Source organism: Notamacropus eugenii, chromosome 2 (genome assembly GCF_028372415.1).
Source record: "Notamacropus eugenii isolate mMacEug1 chromosome 2, mMacEug1.pri_v2, whole genome shotgun sequence".
NCBI lineage: Eukaryota > Metazoa > Chordata > Mammalia > Diprotodontia > Macropodidae > Notamacropus > Notamacropus eugenii.
In genome coordinates, this window is record NC_092873.1 from 476952183 (window position 1) to 476973609 (window position 21427).

The 21427-nt window shown below is 39.6% G+C and overlaps 1 protein-coding gene across 2 annotated transcripts in view; it reads left to right on the forward strand.

Moving 5' to 3' along the window:
* SLC19A2 (solute carrier family 19 member 2) overlaps positions 1–21427 on the forward strand; it is a 35244-nt gene that overhangs the window by 9165 nt on the left and 4652 nt on the right. The window contains exons 2-3 of one of the 2 annotated variants that reach the window (XM_072648702.1): positions 1340–1939; positions 13536–13577. In XM_072648702.1, the coding sequence (XP_072504803.1) occupies positions 1340–1939; positions 13536–13577 (642 nt within the window). The remainder of the gene's footprint in view (positions 1–1339; positions 1940–13535; positions 13578–21427) is intronic. The other variant, XM_072648703.1, reaches the window with a different exon arrangement.

Genomic DNA, 21427 nt, shown 5'->3' on the forward strand with positions numbered 1-21427 from the left:
CTTAGTGTAGCAAGCCTTTGGGTTAAAGCCTTAACGGCTTTCTACTTCTAAACCTCCTTCAGTCCTCCCCCACTACTTTACTTTAGCAATGCTAGGGCCAGATCAAAAAATTGTATTGGGGGTTAACAGGGTTGTGAGATTTTAGACCTTTTTAATTGATCAGGGTAAACACAGCTTTTGTTGTATTTACAATGTCCTGATAGATTGCTTTAGGAATGAATGGATGATGACAGAATTAAATATTTAGTGTTAGAAGACCTTTAAAACCCATCTGGTCCTATCTCCTTATTTTACAGATGAGAAAACTGAAACCTAGAGAAGTCACTCTGCCAAGGTTATACAGTAATTAGTTCTAGGGGCAGTATTTGAACCCAAATCCTCTGAGGCCAGAGTTCTTTTTACTGTACCACACTGACAGTGAAGTCTTCCTCTGATGCCTTATCCTTTCCTGGAGGTGACTCTGGGGTTCTCAAAAATTGTACAGTTGGAACACAAGCTCTGCTAGGTTCTCCCAAGCTGGAAAGGTTTGATGATGGGCCCTTTGTGAACCAATCCATCTCCGGTTTGAAGGCTCATCATCTTAGGGGGAGATCTTCTTTTCTGAAAGCATTTATTAAGCACCTCCTGTGTGCCAGGCCCAGTGCCAACCGCTTTTGCAAATATCTCATTGGATTCTCATGACAACCTTATGAGGCAGGTGTTATCATCCCCCATTGTTAAGGTTGTTAAGGTTGAAGAAACTGAGGCAGAAAGAGTTTAAGGGACTCGCTGCAGAGTCACACAGCTAGTAAGAATCTGAGGCCCGATTTGAACTTGATTTTTCCTAATTCCAGGCCCAGCACTCTATCTACTGTCCCATCTAGCTGTGTCTGAATTCTTTTGCTGTAGCAGCACTCAAAAGCCGCCTCCACCATGTTGTAGGAGACTGTAATATATGTTGGGGAGGACAGAGTACCCACACTGCAAATCATGGATCCCTAAGCTTAACCCCAAGGAAGAAAGTTCTCAAAAAGAATGTTCTTTCCTTCCTTTTCTACAGAGATGTGGGACTGTGGTTATGGAATATTGCATCTAGTGGCAGACCCAGTTAATATGTTGGTTAGTTTGGCAAGTTACCTTTTTTGGGGTCTTTTTCTCTGCTAATTTTTGTCATAGAGAATAGCTCCAGGTAGAAGAAAGGTAGAAGGATATATCTGGAAATTAGGGTGATGTAAAAACATAAGGATTAGTAAGGATTAAAAATAAGAGAACATCATGGGCTTATTGGGCTTATTGAAGTAATGATGAATAACCAAAGTCCTAGGATGATAATTATGACTTCTTACTGTTCTCCTACCAGGTCTTCAATGAAATTTACCCAGTCTGGACCTATTCCTATTTGGTGCTGCTGTTTCCTGTATTCCTTGCCACAGACTACCTCCGATACAAGCCTGTTATCCTGCTGCAGGGATTCAGCCTTATTGTCACATGGTTCATGCTCCTTTATGCCCAGGGACTGCTAGCCATTCAGTTTCTGGAATTCTTCTATGGCATCGCCACAGCCACGGAAATTGCCTACTACTCCTACATCTATAGTGTGGTGGACCTGGACATGTATCAGAAAGTCACTAGCTATTGCAGAAGCGCTACCCTAGTCGGTTTCACCGTGGGCTCTGTCCTAGGCCAGATCTTGGTGTCTGTGGTGGACTGGTCTTTATTTAGCTTAAATGTCATCTCTTTGTCCTGTGTGTCAGTGGCGTTTGCACTCGCCTGGTTTCTGCCCATGCCACAGAAAAGCCTCTTCTTCCACCATGTTGGTTCAACCTGCCAAGGTGTGAATGGCATCAAAGTCTCAAACGGCGGCATCAGGAACCCCCCAACCTCCAGTCATCTTCCTGGGTGGGAGGATGTGGAATCCAAGATGCCTTTGAACATGGAAGAGCCTTCTTCAAATGAGCCGGTAAGTGGAGTCTGGATTTTCAGGGTGAATATGTGGGAGACACATCTTCAAGAAAAGCAAAGCTGAAAATATTGTTTGGAGCATTTTTTTCTTCTAGTTTTTGTAAATAATCACACACGCGCGCGCGCGCACACACACACACACTTGCACACCTGCACACCTTTACCCACCTTCCCCTCTTTACTTCACTTCCTCTTACTTAAAACTTTGAGTAAGGTTGATGTTTCTATGACTGGGACAGGAGGTTGGGAGAACAGTTAGGAAGTCCCTTCCACCAGGCCTAATAATTTCCTTCTGGTGTAGCCCTTAAACACTTTCTCGTTAGCCCCTCTAGGTATCCTAAATCTCCCCTCTCCTTTACTGCTAACCTTTTGGAAGAGTAGTAGGTGCTTCCTTCTCCATTTGTTCTTTGCTCACTGTCTCCTTAATCTCTTGCCACCTGGTTCCTACCAGTCTGCCAATAAGTGCCTTCTCCAAGGTCACCAGTGGCCTCTTAATGGCTAAATCTCCATGTCTGTTGATGCTACCCCTATCTCTCCAGGCTTGAGAGTTTAGAGTCATCTTTAAAGCTTCTCATGAGACAGTATTTCTCAAACGTTTAACATGGTGCCTGACACATAGTATATCGTTACAAAATGCTTGTCCCTCCCCACCCCTTTTGCCATCTCTCTCTGTGCCTCTCTCCCTCTTCCTTTCCTCTCTCTTGTTACCTGTACAATCATCCATTTGTCAGAGGCTTTCAAGTCTATTTCCATAATCTCTGTCATATTCTTCCTCTCTTCTCCCCTCATAACTGCCAGAAAGAATCATCCTACTTTGAAGACCTACTACGCAGAAAAGTGAAAGGTATATGAGTTGTAGGGCATCAGAATTGACATAAATGGTATCATTCTCAGGGTCAGATTGAGCAAACAAAGAAAATAGCTTGGTTGTTTGCTGCACACTTTCTGAATGAGGCCTGGGGAAAAGGGAGGTGTTTTCCCCTCTCCAGTTATACTCCTTGACTGTCTTTGCAGATGTGAAGTATTTAATAAAATGACAGAGCTGCACAACCAATGTGGTGACCGGGAAAGTTATCAGCATCTCCCAGCTCTTCACTTTGTATCAGAACTCTTTATGTGTTAGCAGCCTTCATCTTGGGCCTCACTGAATCAGTCCCAGCATTCTTTGTACAGACCTGGGAAGTAAGCCCATTCACATTGTACTTATTTAATTGGATTATATTTATCTGCCATAAAGCAACATCCTGTCATTTCTCTGGGCTGCAGAGGAGTGGGACTCCTGCTGTCGGTACTCATCACAGCAAGGTAGCCCAGGGCTGTGAGCTGGAATGTGATGCGTTGCTTTATCCAGACCCTGCCCTGGTTTTGAACCTGCCCCTGTTTTCCCTTGCCCGCTGCTGCTGGTTCAGACTCCAGCTGCTGTTGTCTGATGCCTGCCCAATAGCGTGGGCCACATCAGATGGATGAGGCTTAGTGATTCACACTCTGTGAGAATATGAGTACTAGGAGGGTGCTTAAGGCTAAGGCCAGTAAAATGATTTATCCAGGTCACCAACTCATGATGCTCTGCTACTGATGACTGGGCTGTAAACAGCAGAAGTCAGATTGACGGGTTTGAAAGACTAATGAAATTGTGGCCTTCCTTCTGTTTGGTGGTGTAGAACTAAAGGCTGGGGCCAAAAGGTGGGCAAGATGATGTCTAGAGATAAATCCCATATTGTGCTCGGGGCAAAGAGCTTGAGCTGTGTTTGGAATGTAGATGATGTTATGTAGATAAAAGGACTTGAGCAAAATATGAGTCTCATAGAAAGGGTACATTTTAAATAGTGGGGCAATACTTGGGAATGCTGGGAAGGGGATCCTTGTCTAAGTCTGAGCTGTACTGATCATGTCTGAGGTCCCTTCTAACTTCCTGAGATTCTATGATTTGAAATGTTGAGCGTAAGATTATTATAAATTACTATTGTTTAAATAAACATTACATATTTGCCTATTAGGTGTACTTTAAACAAACCAAATGAATAAATAAATAGTGGGGCATTGGGCTCTGTCCCAAGGGTTTAGAATGTATGGTTATAAAGGTACAGAATTACAATATAGTACTTGGTTAAGAGTCATAGAATTAGGGTAGAAAAGACTGTAAAGGACCAAGAAAGGGAAAAAATAAAAATGCTTAGGCTGGAGACCAGAAACCTGAGTTCTGGTTTGGCTCTGCTCTTAAGTAGCTTTATGACCTTGGGAAGGTTACCTGATCCGCTAGACTTCAATTTCCTCATCTGCAAAACATCAGGGGGAAAGGAGAGCATTGCACTAAACATTGATAGTCTTGGAGAGAAAATCGACTCTAGGGGATGAATGAATAAAGTTTTTATTAAGCACTTAACTATATTCAAGGTTCTGTGCTAAATGCTGGGTTATAGTTAGATATAAGGTAGCCCTGCTCTCTAGGAACTCCTATTCTAAGGGGAGGGGGGGGTTTGGGGTTGGGGAGGGAGCGGGCATGACAACTGTACTTGTGCAATGTTTCAGCATCAGAGAATGGGCAAGTGACTTGCCCTGAGTCTCACAGCTCATAGACTTACGACTGAAAGAGACTTAAGAGTTCATCTAGTCCAGTCCCCTCGTTTTATAGAAGAAATGGAAACTTGGAGAAATGAAGGGATTTGCCTAAGATAGGATTTGAACAAGTTCTCTGACCCCCAAATTGAGCATTATTTCCACTTCTAGATGGGAGTCTTCCTCCTAAATAGAGTGAGTTGGGCTGCATGTGCAAGACAAAACCTGGGCATTGACATGATTCCCTGTCATAACCCAAGTAGTGAATTTATCTTTGCTGGATAATTTCTTGCTGTTCAGTTGTGTCTGACTCTGTACGTGGAGTTTTCTTGGCAGAGCGGTTTTGTTATTTCCTTCTCCATCTCATGTTACAGATGAGGAAACTGAGACAAGTGTCTTGCTCAGAGTCAGATAGTAGTAAGTATCTGAGGCTGGATTTGAACTCAGATCCTCCCAACAGTGAAGAGAAAAAGGAGATGGGTGGGTGGGACAGGTATTGTGACTGAGGGGCAAAGTCTCTCTCTCTCTCCCCCCTCCCCACTGTGGGCAGAAGAAATTAAAACTCTAACCATAGACTTCATGCTTGTGGGTTCTTTTCAGAAGGGGCCTATAGTTTAGGGTCCCTAAGTTTGCATTAAGGGGTTGGTTGTATGGAAGAGGGGGTCCTTCTTTTCACAGAGTATCCAACTTAGGCACTTTTGTGTCTGCTTCTTGTAAGTCAAGTCTTCTCATAGAGCCATAGAATTTTGGGGGTTGGAAGGTACTTTAGGGGATCTTCTAGAAATAGCTTAGTGTTCCTATTTAGTAGTTTCTGCCTTGACACTTTTTAAAATGGAGAGCTTGCCACCTTTGAAGGCAGCCCATTCCGAGACAGAGAATTCTCTATACTGAGCTGAAATCTGTCCATGTAGCTTCTGCCCTAACTCTAGTTCCTCCCTCTGGAGCTACATAGATTTAATTTGCTTCTTTGGAGCAGGGATTTCAAATATTTGACAGTGGTGGTGGCAACCAGTTTTTTCCCCCTTATCCCTCATCTCTCCCCAGCAAGTCTTATTTTTTTTTTTCTAAACATCCCCAGTCCCTGCAGTCATACTCCTGTGCACAGATCTCAGGCCCCTCCCCAATCCTGGTTCCCCTTCTTCCATTTTGTCCATGTGCCCGTGACTGACCCCACCCCAGGTGGGATTTAACCAGTGTAGATGTAGGACTTTTGACCTGCTGCCTTCAGCTGCTTTGCTTCTGTTGATGCAGCCCAAGAATACATTACCTTTTTTCTTTTGATAGTACTATCTCATTGTTGGCTCATATTAGACTTACAGGCAACTTAAACTCTGAAGTATTAAGAGTATCATTACTCTTAATTTCTTGTTTGGGTGGCTGACTTTTTTTAACTTTAACTGACTTTTTCTTAACTTTTAACTAATTGGACCTCAGTTCCCAACTTTTACTTGTGTTTCCTCCCTGAGCCTCAGTTTCCTCATTTGTAAAATGAAGTGGTTTGGACTAGATGGCTTCCAGCTCTAGGTTTTGGATCATGATAAGACAATGATCCTATGATATTACATTTTTTCCCCATTGTGTGGATCAGAGACCACCGACTCAAATAAAATCAGAGACTTCTCAAGGTAGCAGCAAAGCAGCAAGATTTTATTACAATTTCCCAAGAAAGGGCACCTCCTCTCTGATAAGTAATCCGGAGAGTGAGGCAATGACAGAAGGCAAAAATAGAGATTATATAGCCCTTACACAGATCCCATCCCCGCTGCTGGCCTTTTACTCCCATCGGCTGGGAGGCAGGCTCACAATGTCAACACAATAGTCTACCCTGTGAACAACCAATAGGCACTATGTTGATGTGGATGCTGATATGGCAACCCCAAGGGGTTGTGTTATGTTGATGTGGCACATGATTTCAAAACTTAGGCCTAACCATCTACTAAAAGCCTTTTGTTAAGCACTGAGAAGTCTTCACTAACTTTATAGAGCATATTTGTGATACATAATGAGAGCAACAAAATGTAGTTTGGAGGATTTCCCCCTGGGGAGAGGGGCCTAAGCAGGGGGAGTCATGACTTTCAGGTAAGGAAATGATTGGATCCCTGGCTAAGAATTAGTTTTTAAAAAAGTGTCCAGTCTCTCTTGGCTCATGAATATGACTTGGCTCAGCACAACCATTTGAGTACTAGGGGCTGACCCACCTGGGAATGTGGGTTCAGGCTAAGAAAGCAGATTATTCTTTGAAGGTAATTTAAGGCACAAATAAGAAATGCCTCATAAGGGCCTGAAGTCTTGAAAGGTCAGTTCTGGCCAGCAGCTAGCTCCACTGCTATGGGATTAGAACTGAGTTAATACCAAGGCTTACACTGGAAGGACTCAAGGAAGGGGGAAGGAAGGCAGTAAGAATCTGTTCATCACCTGCCAGTCTTAGAGTACTTCAGAAATATTATCTTGTTTGATACCTGCAAACAACCCTAGGAGGGAGATGCTATCATTGCCCCATTGTACCTTCAAGGAAACTGAGACAAATTGGTTAAGTGACTTGTCCAGGATCACACAGCTAGTAAGCGCCTGAGTCCAGTTTGACTTAAGGCCTTTCTGACTGTAGTCTTAGCTTGCTCTCCATTATACCATCCAGCTACCTAGGTGGCAAATGTGACTGGAGGACCAGAATTTGAAAATATCGGAACCTGATAGAGTTTGAGAGTAGATGGGACCATGGATAATATTCCTTACCATTGTAAGGGTTCTACTGTGGCACTTGTGATTAAACACCTGAGAGCTACATGTGCTGTTTGTCAGTAGGCAGGAGAAGGAAGTTCAGTGACAGATAATAAATGAATAATTCTTAAAGAACTTGAACATCTGCGCTCACACAGTGTTCTGCCAGGAGAGATGCAGAGTGATGTAGTGGAGAAAGCTCTGGCCTTGGAACTTCAAAGACCTGGGCTTAGGTCTCTCCTCTGTTCTATATTGACTGGGGACCCTGCTTAAGACCCTTGCCCTCCAGGTGCCCTGGACCCCTCTCTTAGGACTAAGTTGCATGTGTTTACATGCATCGGTAGTAGTTTTCTCACCTAGGAGTCCCCTGCCTGTACTAATGAAATCACAGGTCCATCCACTGTCCCTACCAGTGTCTATTATGGATAAAATTAGAAAGGCAAGAAAAACAAGTGTTAATAAGTAAAACAGTCAATGAAGCCAACCCCACTTAATCTAGTTGGAGCACCAGATCCCTAATATAGAAGAAGCCTGGGATGGTAGTCATCTCTCCAGTTTGGGTTTATTTCTAGTCATGTTGTGTTATCAAATTTTGAAAAATAGTTTAATGGGCCCAAAAGCATTTATAAACCAAACAGTGATTTAAAAAAAAAAAAGGTCTTAAATTTAAAAATTGAAAATGTAACGAACCTAAACAATTCTCCAAAGTACCAATAAAATATAACAAGTAAAGGAAAAAGTGAAAGTAATTGCTAAGCATCTTCAGTGATGAATTCCCTCATCCAACACTTTGCCTGGATCTGAAACATGGAATTGGTGCCAAGTAGTCATTTCCTTTCCCCTATCACTTCATAATATTGATATGTTTGGTTTTGCCTATTTGGATACCATTGGCAGTACGCTTTTTTTTTTTTTTTTACATCCCTTTAAGAGCTCTAGCTTCAAATGGTTGAGATGAGGGGTTCCCCATTGCTAAGGGTATCAGAGCTGATCACTCTGTAAGGGTGATCCACATGGCTACTTGGGACAAGAAGAGAGAGCTTCCATCTTATTATTGGTGCCTGGAGTCCCTTCTCCTGGGATTCAGCTTTGCCTCCCTCTGGTTCTTATTTTAATGAAACTGTTACTAAATATGTTCTCTTTAGAACACATTTTTATGTGCCTCTCTGTATCCCACAGAGGAAATTAAAACATTCAAAAAACTAGCACAGTCCAGACTCAAATAATTAAGTTAAAATAGGGCATAGTTAGGAAATGAAATGAGACTTCAGGGAGCTTGAGCCAATCTTCTAAATGTTTTGATCATCATTTAAATAGATATAATTTTGGCACCAACTTCTTTCTTCCCATGAGCCACTAGAATGATCCTGCTTTGGCCTTCCTTTTCAAAGGCGTAGGGGAGATGGAGTTGGGGAGAATGAGGGTGTGTAGTGTGATGAGAGTTCAGGAAACCGTGCCATCAGTGTATCATTTGGAGGGGGTGAAGGTTGGGAATGGGGAATGTTAGCCTAAAGGAAACAAGATGGACACAACTGTTCTTTTCAAGTACATTGCTTTATGGAAAAGGAAAGCAAGCCGTGCTGTGTCCCAGAAGACATAACTCGGAGCAGTAAGTTTGCAGAACCAGATTTCCAGGAAGATTTTCCTCATAATTAGAGCTCTCCCAAAGGGACCTGGCCTCCTTCAAGTTAGTCAGTCTGTTAGATTGTAAACTGCTTGAGAGTAGGGCTTGTTTCATTCTGTCTTTGTGTGTATACCTGGCAAGTAGAAGAGACTTCAAAAACACTTATTGATAATGTGTTTTCCTTCCATAGAGGCCAGCTTAGAAGAAGGAAAGGCCTAGGCCTAGGTGACTCCATATGATCACAGAACAAAAATATTTTGGAGACCTTTAGAGATCATCTAATCTGAACCCCCATTTTACAGATGAAGAAGCCCGAGTGTCCAACTGATGAATAAAGTGACTTGTTCCAGGTTATATTGTTATACCAGAGACCAAGCCAGGACTAGAAGCCACACCATTTCACTCTTGCCACAGTGCTCCCTACAATGCCTATCATGGACCGGAGAATTTATAGGTAGAAGAAATTTGGAATCCAAGAGAGAAAGTGATTTGCCCAAGGTTGCACAGGTGGAAGGGTCAAGATTTGAACCCAGGACTCCAAGTTCATTTTGTTTTCCCCTATTCCATTGCTTCCTTTTATGTGAGGCCCAGGTTCTCCTTAGCTCTCAGAAGTCTGCTAGCAGTCTCATTGTACCCTCTTTCCATCCCAGATACAGCAGATCCGTTGTCCATTTCAGTGCCCTTTTGGGTAAGATCTTTGCTCTGCTGCTTCCCTTGTCATTGCCCTGGCCTAAACAGCTCACACTGAATTCTTTTCACCAACCCATGCCTGTCTCTCTTTACTTGATGTTCTCCGTTCCCTCCCACTGGGAAACCTTTCCTTTCCCATTCAACTCATGCAGATTACTCCTGGTAAAGCTTTCTCATTACAAATGAACCCACAGAAGCAGTCATTGCATTGCAGAGTTACGCAGCAGGCACCTTCTGGGTTTTCTTTTGAAGAAAGGGGAGAGGCTATACATACCTAAAACCCCTAGAACTGAGACTATCACCAACTAATTTATTGGGGTTTTTTTAATTTTGGGGTTTTTTTTGACATTTTGGTTTTTTAAATTTATTTTCAGAAGAAACTCTTGCACACTGTGGTTGTTGCTGTGTACAAAGTTCTCCTGGTTCTGCTCCTTTCACTCAGCATCAGATCATATAAGTCCTTCCAGGCCTCTCTGAAGTCTTCCTGTTCATCATTTCTTATAGCCCAATAGTATTCCAATACATTCATATACCATAACTTGTTCAGCCATTCCCCAATTGATAGGCATCCCCTTGATTTCCAGTTTTTGGCCACCACAAAGAGTGCTGCTATAAATATTTTTGTATATGTGGGACCCTTTCCCATTTTTATGATCTCTTGGGGATACAGTCCTTGAAACAGTATTGTGGGATCAAAGAGTTTGTACATTTTTGTAGCCCTTTGGGCATAGTTCCAAATTGCTCTCCAGAATGGTTGGATGAGCTCACAGTTCCATCAACAATGAATTAGTTAGTGTTCCAACTCTCCCATGTCTTCTCCAACATTTATCATCTTCCTGTTTTGTCATGTTAGTCAATCTGATGGGTGTGATGTGGTACCTCACAGTTGTTTTCATTTGCATCTTTCTAATCATTAGTGATTTAGAGCATTTTTTTCATATGACTATGAATATCTTTAATTTCTTCCTCTGAAAACTGCCTGTTCATGTCCTTTGACCATCTGTCCATTGGGGAATGACTTGTATTCTTGTACATTTGACTCAATTCTCTATATATTTTAGAAATGAGGCCTTTTTCACAGAGACTAGTTGCAAAAATTCTTTCCCAGTTTTCTGCATCCTTATGAATCTTGCTTGCATTGGGTTTGGTTGTGCAAAAACTTTTCAGTTTAGTCAAAATTATCCATTTTGTACTTCTCTTGTTTTGTACTGTCTCTTGTTTAGTCAAAAATGCTTCCCTTCTCCATAAATATGACAATACTATTCTTTGCTCTCCTAATTTGTTTATAGTATCAATCTTTATACCTAGATTGTGTACCCATTTGGATTTTATTCTTGTGTGCAGTGTCAGGCATTGGTTTATGCCCAGTTTCCTCCACACTGTTATCCAGTTTCCCAGCAATTTTTGTCAAACAGTGAGTTCTTGTCCCAGAAGCTGGGGTCCTTGGATTTATCAAACAGTGGATTGTAATATTCATTGCCTACTGTGTCTTGAGTACCTAGCCAATTCCACTTATCTCCCCTTCTGTTTCTTAGTCAGTACCAAGTGGTTTTGATAACTTCTGCTTTATATACAATTTGAGATCTGATAGAGCTTGGCCACCTTCCCTAGCATTTCTTTTCATTAGCTCCCTTGATATTCTGGACCTTTTGTTCTTCCAGATGAATTTTGCTATTATTTTTTCCAGCTCTAGAAAATAATTATCTGATAGTTTAATTGGTGTGGCACTAAATAAGTAAATTAATTTAGGTAGAATTGTCATTTTTATTATGTTGGCTTGGCCTACCCATGAGCAACTGATGTTTTTCCACTTACTTAGATCTGACTTTATTTGTGTGAAAAGTGTCATGTAATTGTGTTCACATAGTTCCTGGATATGTTTTGGCAGGTAGACTCCCAAATATTTTATAGTGTGTACCCTAACTTTAAATGGGATTTTTCTTTCTATCTCTTGCTGTTGGGCTTTGTTACTAATATATAGAAATGCAGAAGATTTGTGTGTGTTTATTTTGTAACCTGCAACTTTGCCAAAGTTGTTTATTATTTCAAGTAGTTTTTTACTTGAATCTCTGGGATTCTCTAAGTATATCATCATATCATCTGCAAAGAGTGATAACTCAGTTTCTTCTTTGCCTATTCTAATTCTTTCAGTTTCTTTATCTTCTCTGATTGCTACAGCTAACATTTCTAGTACCATATTGAATAACAGTGGTGATAATGGACATCCTTGTTTCACACCTGATCTTATTGGAAATGCATCTAGCTTATCTCCATTGCATATAGTGCTTGCTGAAGGTTTTAGGTAGATACTGCTTATTATTTTATGGAAAGCTCTGTTTATTCCTATGGCCTTCAGTGTTTTTAATAGGAATGGGTGTTGTATTTTGTCAAAAGCTTTTTCTGCATCTATTGAGATAATTATGTGCTTTCTGTTAGGTTTGTTGTTGATATGGTCAGTAATGCTAATAGTTTTCCTAATATTGAACCAGCCCTGCATTCCTGGTATGAATACTACCTGATCATAATGTATTATTCTCATGATAAGCTGCTGTATTCTTTTTGTTAAAATCTTATTTAAAATTTTTGCATCTATATTTATTAGAGAAATTGGTCTATAATTTTCTTTGTCTGTTTTGACTCTTCCTGGTTTAGGTATCAGAACCATATTTGTATCATAAAAAGAATTTGGGAGGACTGCTTCTTCCCCAATTTTCCCAAATAGTCTGTATAGTATTGGAATTAGGTGTTCTTTGAATGTTTGATAGAATTCACTTGTAAATCCATCAGGCCCTGGAGATTTTTTCCTAGGGAGTTCATTGATGGCTTGTTCAATTTCTTTTTCTGATTTGGGGTTAAGTATTCAACTTCCTCTTCTGTTAATCTGGGCAATTTATATTTTTTAAAATACTCATTCATCTCATTTAGATTGTCAAATTTCTGAGCATAAAGTTGGGCAAAGTAATTTCTAATTATTGTTTTAATTTCCTCCTCATTGGAGGTGAGTTCACCCCTTTCATTTTTAATATTGGTAATTTGGTCTAATTTGTTATTGATTAAATCAACACTTTCTGTGGTAGACTCTAGCACTTTAAAATCAGACCATATTTTCTCAGTGACACAGTTTTTGTTTGTGATAAGCTTGCCTTTTTAAAAATTTTAAAGTTAATGGAAAATCCTTCCATTTGTATGTTTTAGTGTGTGGTCTTAACATAAATGACTGCTGCATTTTTATCAAAAGTCTTTTCTCCCTCCATTTTCCTAATCTTCCTAAGGTATTATTTGTTACACTGATTGTTTTTCTAATATTGAATCAAATTTGTATTCCTCATATAAATATTAGTTGGTTATATTGGATAATTTTTAGGCCAATTCAATAAGAATGGATTCAACAACCATTTATTAAGAACCTGCTATGTGCCAGGCACGGGGAAATATACAAAGATAAAAACAAAACATCTAGAGAGATAAATAGGAAATAAATCCCAAATAATTTGTGAGTAGAACACTGACTACTGGGAGTAATAATAAGAAGAGTGGCACACTCTAAGATGCAGAGCTGGTGAGGAAAGACATGTCAGACATGGGCTGTAACCTGTGTGAAAGCTCTCAGATGGGAGATGGAATTTTGTGTACTCAAGTAGGTCAGTGAGACGAAAATGTAGGACATATGAGGAGGAGTAATGGGAAATCAGTCTTGAAAGATAGGAGCAAGATTGCTGCCCAGGAATTTCTGTTTTATCCTCTAAACAATTGGGAGCCACCAAGGCTTCTTGTGGAGGAGACTGACATTGCCAGACCTGTGCTAAGAAAGGTCACTGTTGGTTATCTTGTAAGAGGCCCTTCATTCCCTTGTTCAACAAACTAAATTCAGTTTAGCAAATTTATTACAAAGCACTTACTTTGGTCCTTTATCCTCTCTTGCCAATATTTTTTTCAATACTTTTGCACTGTTATTCACTAATAATACTTACCTATATTTCTCTTTCTTTTCTTCTGTTCTTGGCAGGTTTGGGAATCAGAACGACGTTTGACTTCTAGAAAGAATGAGGTAGAATATTATCCCTCACCCTTTTTTGAAATCAGTTTGTGTGGAATGGGATTAAGTCTTGGAATGTTTGAAGGAATTAATTTGTGCCTCAGACTGGCCCTAGTTCCTTTTTACAGAGTTGTTCGATAATGACCCATCTCATTTCTTCTTCTGAGAAGGACATATTTAGATTATCTAAATCTTCTTTCAAAACCTACTTTGACATTTTCTAGTTTTGTAAATATCTATTTCTTTTAGATCCTCAGTTTTGTTTTCCTGTAAGTAGGACTAAAACACATAGGCTAACTGGAACTTAGAACACAGTTTTGTGGTACATAGGTTGGCATGGTGGAAAGAGCACTGAGCATGGAGTCACAGGGCCCAAGTTTGAATTCCAGACCTGTTACTCATTGACCATGTGAGTCACTTAATCTCTCTGAGCCTCAGTTTCCTTATCTGTGAAATCAGGGGCTTATGTTACATGAATGCTTAAGGTTCCTGCCAGCTCCATATCTATAATCCTTTGGCCCCTTGACAGTTTTTATTTCTTTTAAATTCGTTGTGAACATTCACTCGTTCATTTCTGTTTTGGGTAATTTGATTTGCCCTTCTCTTTTTTTAAAGTTTTCTGATTTATTGTCTTTTCAACTTTTAACCTTTTCCTGCTTTGTGCTTGTTTTTGGTGTATTAATTTGCTGGTTTTTCTACTTTCTTTGAACTTAAACTGATTGATTTTCACTTTTTTAATGTGTTCAAGGGTATGAATTTGCCTCATAAACATTGTTTTGACTGTGTCCTATCAATTTTAGCAGGGAGATTTGAGAAAAGGAAACCACTTAGGAGAGAAATGAGAGGGTTTAAGCATTCAGTACTGTATACCAGGCACTGGCCAAGCACTTTACAAATATTATCTCAATTGATTCTCACAACAACCCTGGGGGGTAGGTAGGCATGATTATTATCTTCATTTTACAGATGAGAAAACTGTGGCAGACAGAGATCAAGTGACGTGCCCAGGGTCACACAGCTAGTAAGTGTCTGTCTGAGGCTGAAAATGCCCCCTGCACCTGCCAGCCTTTATTACATGTGTATTACGTATGTAAAAATGTACGTTTGTCTCGATGATTGAATGTAAGCTCCTCAATAACAGATACTGTTACAATAACAGTTACTGTTTCATTATTGTTCTTAATCCCCAGTGCCTCATGCAGAGTCTGGAACTCAGCAGGTCCTAAATAAATGCTTGTTGATTGATTTATCTAGTTCAACCCAAACATGAAAAAAAATCCCCTCAGCTAGTTGCCACCAAGCCTGTGCGTGAAGACCTCCAGGGAAGAGGAATCCACCCCTCCCAAGATCACCTGTTGCACTTTTGTACAGCTCTAGTTGTTAAAAAGCTTTCCTTGCATCAAGTCAAAATCATGGAAAATTACATTTTTTTCTTTTTTAACCTCCAACTGAAATTCAGCTTTTCTTTCAATTAGCAACATAGGCAACAAGCCCCAGTATATTCTTCTCTAGAGTGTGAAAGGGGTCCATGACCCAAAAGAGGCTAAGAAACCCTGGGTCTCCCTGTGAGCCTTGTGATCCCTGAGGTTTCTTTTTTTTCTAACATTCTGTGACTTTAGGGAAAGATGCTCTTAAGAGTTGATGGCTCATATGAGCTTACTAGGTACCAGTTCAGTGACCCTTTTCTCCATTACTTTTGTCTCCAGACATACCCTGATCCACAGCTGAGTCCCAATTAATTTGAATGATAAATTCACCAGAAATGTCACAGGTTTTTGGTTTTGCACTATTTGAAGTCATGATTATGTAAAATAATGGTAATTGATGGCAGTACAATGGAAATATGCTGTGAAAATTTGTTTAGTGTAACCATTTCAGGAGATTCATTTGCATTAATTGGGACCTAGCTGCATAAAAATCCAAATCTATAAAACAGATAATTTGTGGTGGAGATTGTATTCACATTATAAAAGAATTTATTTACCATTGGGTTCCTTTGAATACTGTTTTCCTAACCATTAAAAAAATGAATCTTTCTCATTATAACATTTTAGAAATCTGTGAATCTGCTTCTCTCTTTCTCAGCCTGAACATACCTTAAGAATTAGAACGATTTTGTCTTTACTTGGGATTGATTTAGCTCTGATGCAGTTAGGGGGATTAGGGGCATTTTCAAGATTCAGCTGTCTAGCTGAAACTGTTAAGGGAGGCCCGACAAACTCTTCTTGCTTGTCTAAGCTCATCTCTTGGAAAGGGGATGGTAGATGGATGGACATAGTGGATCAGCTGCCATTTTGGATCAGTTAATGTTTCATTCACCACCAGGAAATCTCTACTATTTTTCTAACCCTTTGTTTCTTACTTCCTAATTGCTTTTGCTTGGAATATCTCTTCGTACATAAGTTTCATAGATTTTTTTAGTTTTTTTACTTCTTAAAGTTTCCCTTAAGCCCAATATCTTGAGGAAGTGTTTTATGTTGTCTGCTTCCCAGATGGCAAGCAGGCCTGGAATCATCATTTTTAAAAAATTAATGAAGCCAGCTTTGCAGTCTCCAAGAATGATACTGACATAAGCCTCAGGGAATTCACAAATGTGTGTTTTATGATGGTCTCTTTTTCCCCCAATATGACCATGGTTTTCACACACATTAAATTAGAAGCTGTGACCATGTGTGTTGTTAGTTGGCATATTGTTCATACCAGAATTTTAGAATAAACATTTTATTGATACTCTTTAAAACATTGCCCTTATTCCTCAGCAACTCTTCCCTCCCACAGAACCCTCTTTTGTAACAAAGAAGTACAGCTGAGTGAGACCAACTGACGTGGCTTTCTGGCATTATTTATCTCATTCCACATCGAACCCCTCCCTCTTTTCCAGTAGGAGGGAGATTGCTCCATTGTCTGTCCTTTCAACTCTTAACTGGATGAATCAGAACTCTTGCGTCTTTCAATAATCCCTGTACATTATTGTGCTCATTATTTAAATTATTCTCATTTTGTAACTTTGTTTTATATCAGCTCATACAGGTTTTTCCCAAGTTCCCTTGAGTTCTTCGTATTTATTATTTCTTATAGTGCAACAATATAGTACATTCATGTACCAGTATGTTCAGCCAGTTTGTTCATCATTTGATGGGCTTCTCCTTTGTTTCTAATTCTTTGCTACTACATAGACAAAAAAATCGCTGTTATATTTTTGTACATATGGAACCTTCAGTGATCCCTGGATCAAGGGGGTACATATAGTTTTATGATGCCAGTTGTTTGTCCAGAATTATTGGCCAAGTTCACAGTTCCATCAACATTGCATTAATATGCCTTCTTGCTATAGCCTCTCTAATACTTTTTTTTCCCATCATAACGAATCTGATCCATGTGAGGCAAAATCTTTTAAGAGTTCATTTGATTTTCATATATCTTATCATTTGGAAGATTCTTTCAAATGTCTGTTGATGATTTGCATTTCTTCCTTTTGAAAACTGCCTATTGCTGTCTTTTGATATTCCCCTCTAACATTCTGTGATTTTAGTAATGGATACAATGGATTCAGATCTTACACTTGGGTTCAAAAAGTCAGACATAAAGTACTATGAATGAGATGTATTCAGAAAACAGTTTATACCAAAAGGGCCTTGGATTTTAGTGTACTACATTAAATTACAGGACAGAATGTGTCACTGGAGCTTGACTAACCCAAGCTAAGGCAGTGAAGTAGTGTGAATGTTACAATAAATGCAGGATTGGATGTTATCACTTTGCTTTCTGATTGAACAACAGAAGCACCTTTTTGCCTGGTCTGCTTAGTAATGTAGGAAAGTTTTGGTTTGTGTATAAGTGAAACAGCAAGATGAGTAAGAGATGGCTTTTATTCTTATATATTTGCATCAATTTCTTATACATCTTGGATATCAGACATTTATTAGATAATTTTCAAACAAAGATTTTTCTTAATTGATAGTTTCCCTTCTTATGCTAGTTATATTAATTTTGTGCAATTTTTAAAAAGTGTGTAATTAAAATGGTTTTATTTTGTTTTTTGTAATAATCTCTGTCCCTTGATTAAGAATTTTCCCATGCCATAGTTAGACAAGATACATATTTCCCATCTCCTTTAATTTTTTATCTTTTTAGAATTTGACTTTTTATGCTTGGGTCACATACTATTTTGAATTTATTAGAATATATGGTAAAAGGTATTGACCCAAACCTTACATTTGCCACCAGACTGCTTTCCTTTTCCCCTATAGATTTGGGTAATAGGGAGTCTTTACCCTAGTAGTTTGTATTCTTGGGTCCTATGACTATTTTTTTCTACAGCTATACTCACATTTAATATGATTCTTAATTATATAGCCATTCTTTGGGGTCTGTCTTACACTATATGCTATAGGTAAAGAGATGGATATGAGATAAAGTGAATTTTGTATTTGTATGAAGTTCTATAGTAAAATGCCTTTTTTAAAAAAATAAATACTTATAAAAATGATACAGGATTTAGAAGCTGGAAAGGATTTTAGGTAGCTTAGATAGCTAAAGATATCTTATGGACTGGATATCATTTAGTCCAAAGGTATCAAACATGTGACTCTTTTGTGGAGCTGGAGCTAGATAAAAATGTAATCAGCAAATATTTAATGATATAAATAAAAGTATGGTAAAACATAGTTAATATTACATTTTAAAACTAAGCCGGTATGTGCCTGAAGAGAACCTTGTGTAGTGACTCCTGCTCCTAAAGCCCTTAAGAGTTGTTGTGAAATCCACTGGAAATTTCCTTAATAGCCTATTAATTTGATTTGTTGATACTACGGCAGATGACAGTTAACCATTTTAAGAGAACAAATATTTATTGAGTGCTAGTTATATACAAAGCATTGTATTAGACACTGTGGCTACAAAGGCCAGACAGAACTCAAAAACTGGCTTGTCCTCAGAGAGTTTACATTCTGCTTGTAGGAATACGACATTCATAGATAATTTGAGGAGGCAGAGACCACTTAGTAAGTAGAAGGATCCAAAAAGACCCTTATGGGGGGGGGGGGGGAATCTCACTTGGGGGAAGCCAGGGGTTCCAAGAGGCAGAGGGAGTGTGTAGGGAGAGCCTGTGTAAAATAGACCCCTGAGTTTAGGCCCAGCATAGAATGTGAGTTATGTTCAGTGAGTGTGCAGAGATAATCTAGCGTCATATCGAGAACAGCTAGGTGGTGCCCTTATACCTAGGGCACTGAAAACAGGAAAGACCAGAGTTCATATTCAACCTCAGACACATACTAGCTGCATGACCCTGGGGAAATCACTTAGCCTCTGTCTGCCTCAGTTTCCTCATCTGCAAAGTGGAGACAGTAATAGCATCTATCTCCCAGGGTGGCTGTGAGAACAAAATGAGATCATATTTGTAAAGCACTTTGCACACCTATTATTAAATAACCACACACATAAGCAAGGAATATCTGAAGCAGCCAGGACTGGTTATATGAAGGAAGCATTAAGTCTACTATATACAAGGTACCAGGCTAGGTGCTGAAAGTTATCAAGGCAAAAACCAAAGCAAAACATAGCTCCTGACCTCGAGGGACTTATCATTTAATAGGATAGTTTTTGTTATGTACAGAAATAAGTATAGCACTGGATACAATTTGAGAAGGGCCTGGAGCACATTGCTTTCAGTGGGGAGGAGGAGGTTAAAAAAGGCTTTAGGAAGGAGGTGCCTGAGCAGGATTTCATCAGATAGAAATGAGGAGGAAGTTCATTCCAAGAATTCAGGGCAGCCTGCGCCAATGCCCAAATACCCGGAGATGAGAAATGCAGGACCATGTGAGGGAACAGCTGGAGTCCTGCTTACCCTGAATGTAGCTTGTGCATTGGGAGTAGAACATCACTCACTAAATGTGGGCTGCTGTCCTCAAGGCCTCTTCTTTCTTATGTTGATTCCGCCCACTCCTGTGGCTTCCATTATTAACTCTGGACAATGGGCTCACACATCTCTCTGTCTAACCTCAGTCTTTCTTTTTAAAGTCTGGTTCCATGTCACCATATAGATTATTCGGTGATCAAGAACTTTCAAGTTGGAAGGAACCTTCGACATCTTCTGGATCCCACTCCCTTTGTCTTGCAGATTAAGAAATGGACTCGGAAGGAAGAGCATTTCAGGGATGAAAGATAGAGAAACTGCATGGAATCACACCAAAGGGCCTCCATGTTTTGTGTCTCACTTGATGGTTGTTGTAAAAAGAAAAACACATTTAAAAATTTTTATTTTTAATTTATGTCATAACACAAGCATTTTCATAACAGGAGAATAAGACAGAAGAAGGTGATTACACATTAAACTCTAACTCTATTATGTACAACTTGCTATGCCTTTTAAATATATAATAAAGTTACTAGGGAACTGTAAAAAAAAGAAAGAAAGAAAGAAATTGACTCAGGAAGGTTAAATAATCTGTCCAAGGTAACCAAGTTTCAGACTCAGATTCTCTAACTCCAAATGCAATATTCTTGATACCATGTCCTTGATTGAGCATGCCATGATGGTCCTCTTCCTACATGCACTACTGGGGCTCCTGGGATCAACTCACCTTGCTTAGCCACAAACCAGCACTTTTTTACATCCTCTTCAAAGCTAGGGAACTAAGTAGACCAGGCAGGCCCAAGGGTCCTTCTGTCATTGATTCAGAAAGTAAAGTGATGGTGGGAGTGGAAGACAGTCAATCTTGCAGATATTAGAATCTTGTCTCCATTTCTCTGCCTTGGCTTGGGTCAGTGCACTCATTGGAGCCATTATCCAGTCCCAGAATGCTAGAAGTGGAAGGGACCTTATTAGAGACCATCTAATATTGAGATTTTTAACCTTTTATGTGTGTGTCATGGATCCCTTTGACTAGTGAAGACTAGTACTCCTGGGGTATGTTGCCTACATTCACAATTGAAAGAAATAGGAAATTTCAGCTAGAGGCTGGCAGGAACAGCAGTGTGATTTTTTTCTCATGCGTGTTCACAGTTCCCTTTAAATTCTATACTCCAGCAGTCCACAGATCCTAAGTTGAGGACCCTTGATCTGGCAGATGAGAAAACAGAGACAGACTGGTTAGGTGTCTGGATTACAAAAACTGGATGCTGGTAGACCTGATACTAGGACCCACCTTGGGACTCCCAGCATGATGCTTTCCCCACTGTACTGCATTACTCCCTGCTTTTACCACACCGTGTTGTGCTGCCACTTCTAAACAAACAGTGTGTTCCTCTTTCCCCAGCAGAGTGTATATAACAGGAATAGCCATTTCTTGGAACTCCTTTTAACAGTGAGTTGATGATGCTTTCCTAGTCAACAGGTCTCACAAAGGACAGGGGTGAGGGAGGGACCATTACGGTCTCATGTAGTTGACAAGAATTACACGTGTTAAATGACTGCTGTTTTAATGGTTAGATTTCATGAATAAAAATGTCAAGATGTGTAGCCTTTATTGACTGACATTATTGATGGGGTTAAATTGTAGGGGGTAGTTGTTATGTTCTGACAAGGTGATGGGGAGAGCTCGTGTATATGTGTGTGTATGTTTGTATGTATATGTCTATTTGTACATGGTATTTTATATATGTGCGTTATGTGTACATACACATATATATGGTAATTGAACTAATTGAATTAATCATATTATGGTGCTTTCCAGCAGACTACTGGGATGACAGGTGACTGTAAAATTTTTATTAATATGTTAGCAAATGCTTGTTTCAAAGAAATGGGACACTTAGATTTTTTTGAGCCAACAAAAAGTTCAAGAATATTAGAAAACTGAAAGCTGTCACTGTCTGCTGCTGCACAGGGCTCATCAAGTTTGATCTTGTTTCCTGTTCTCCCC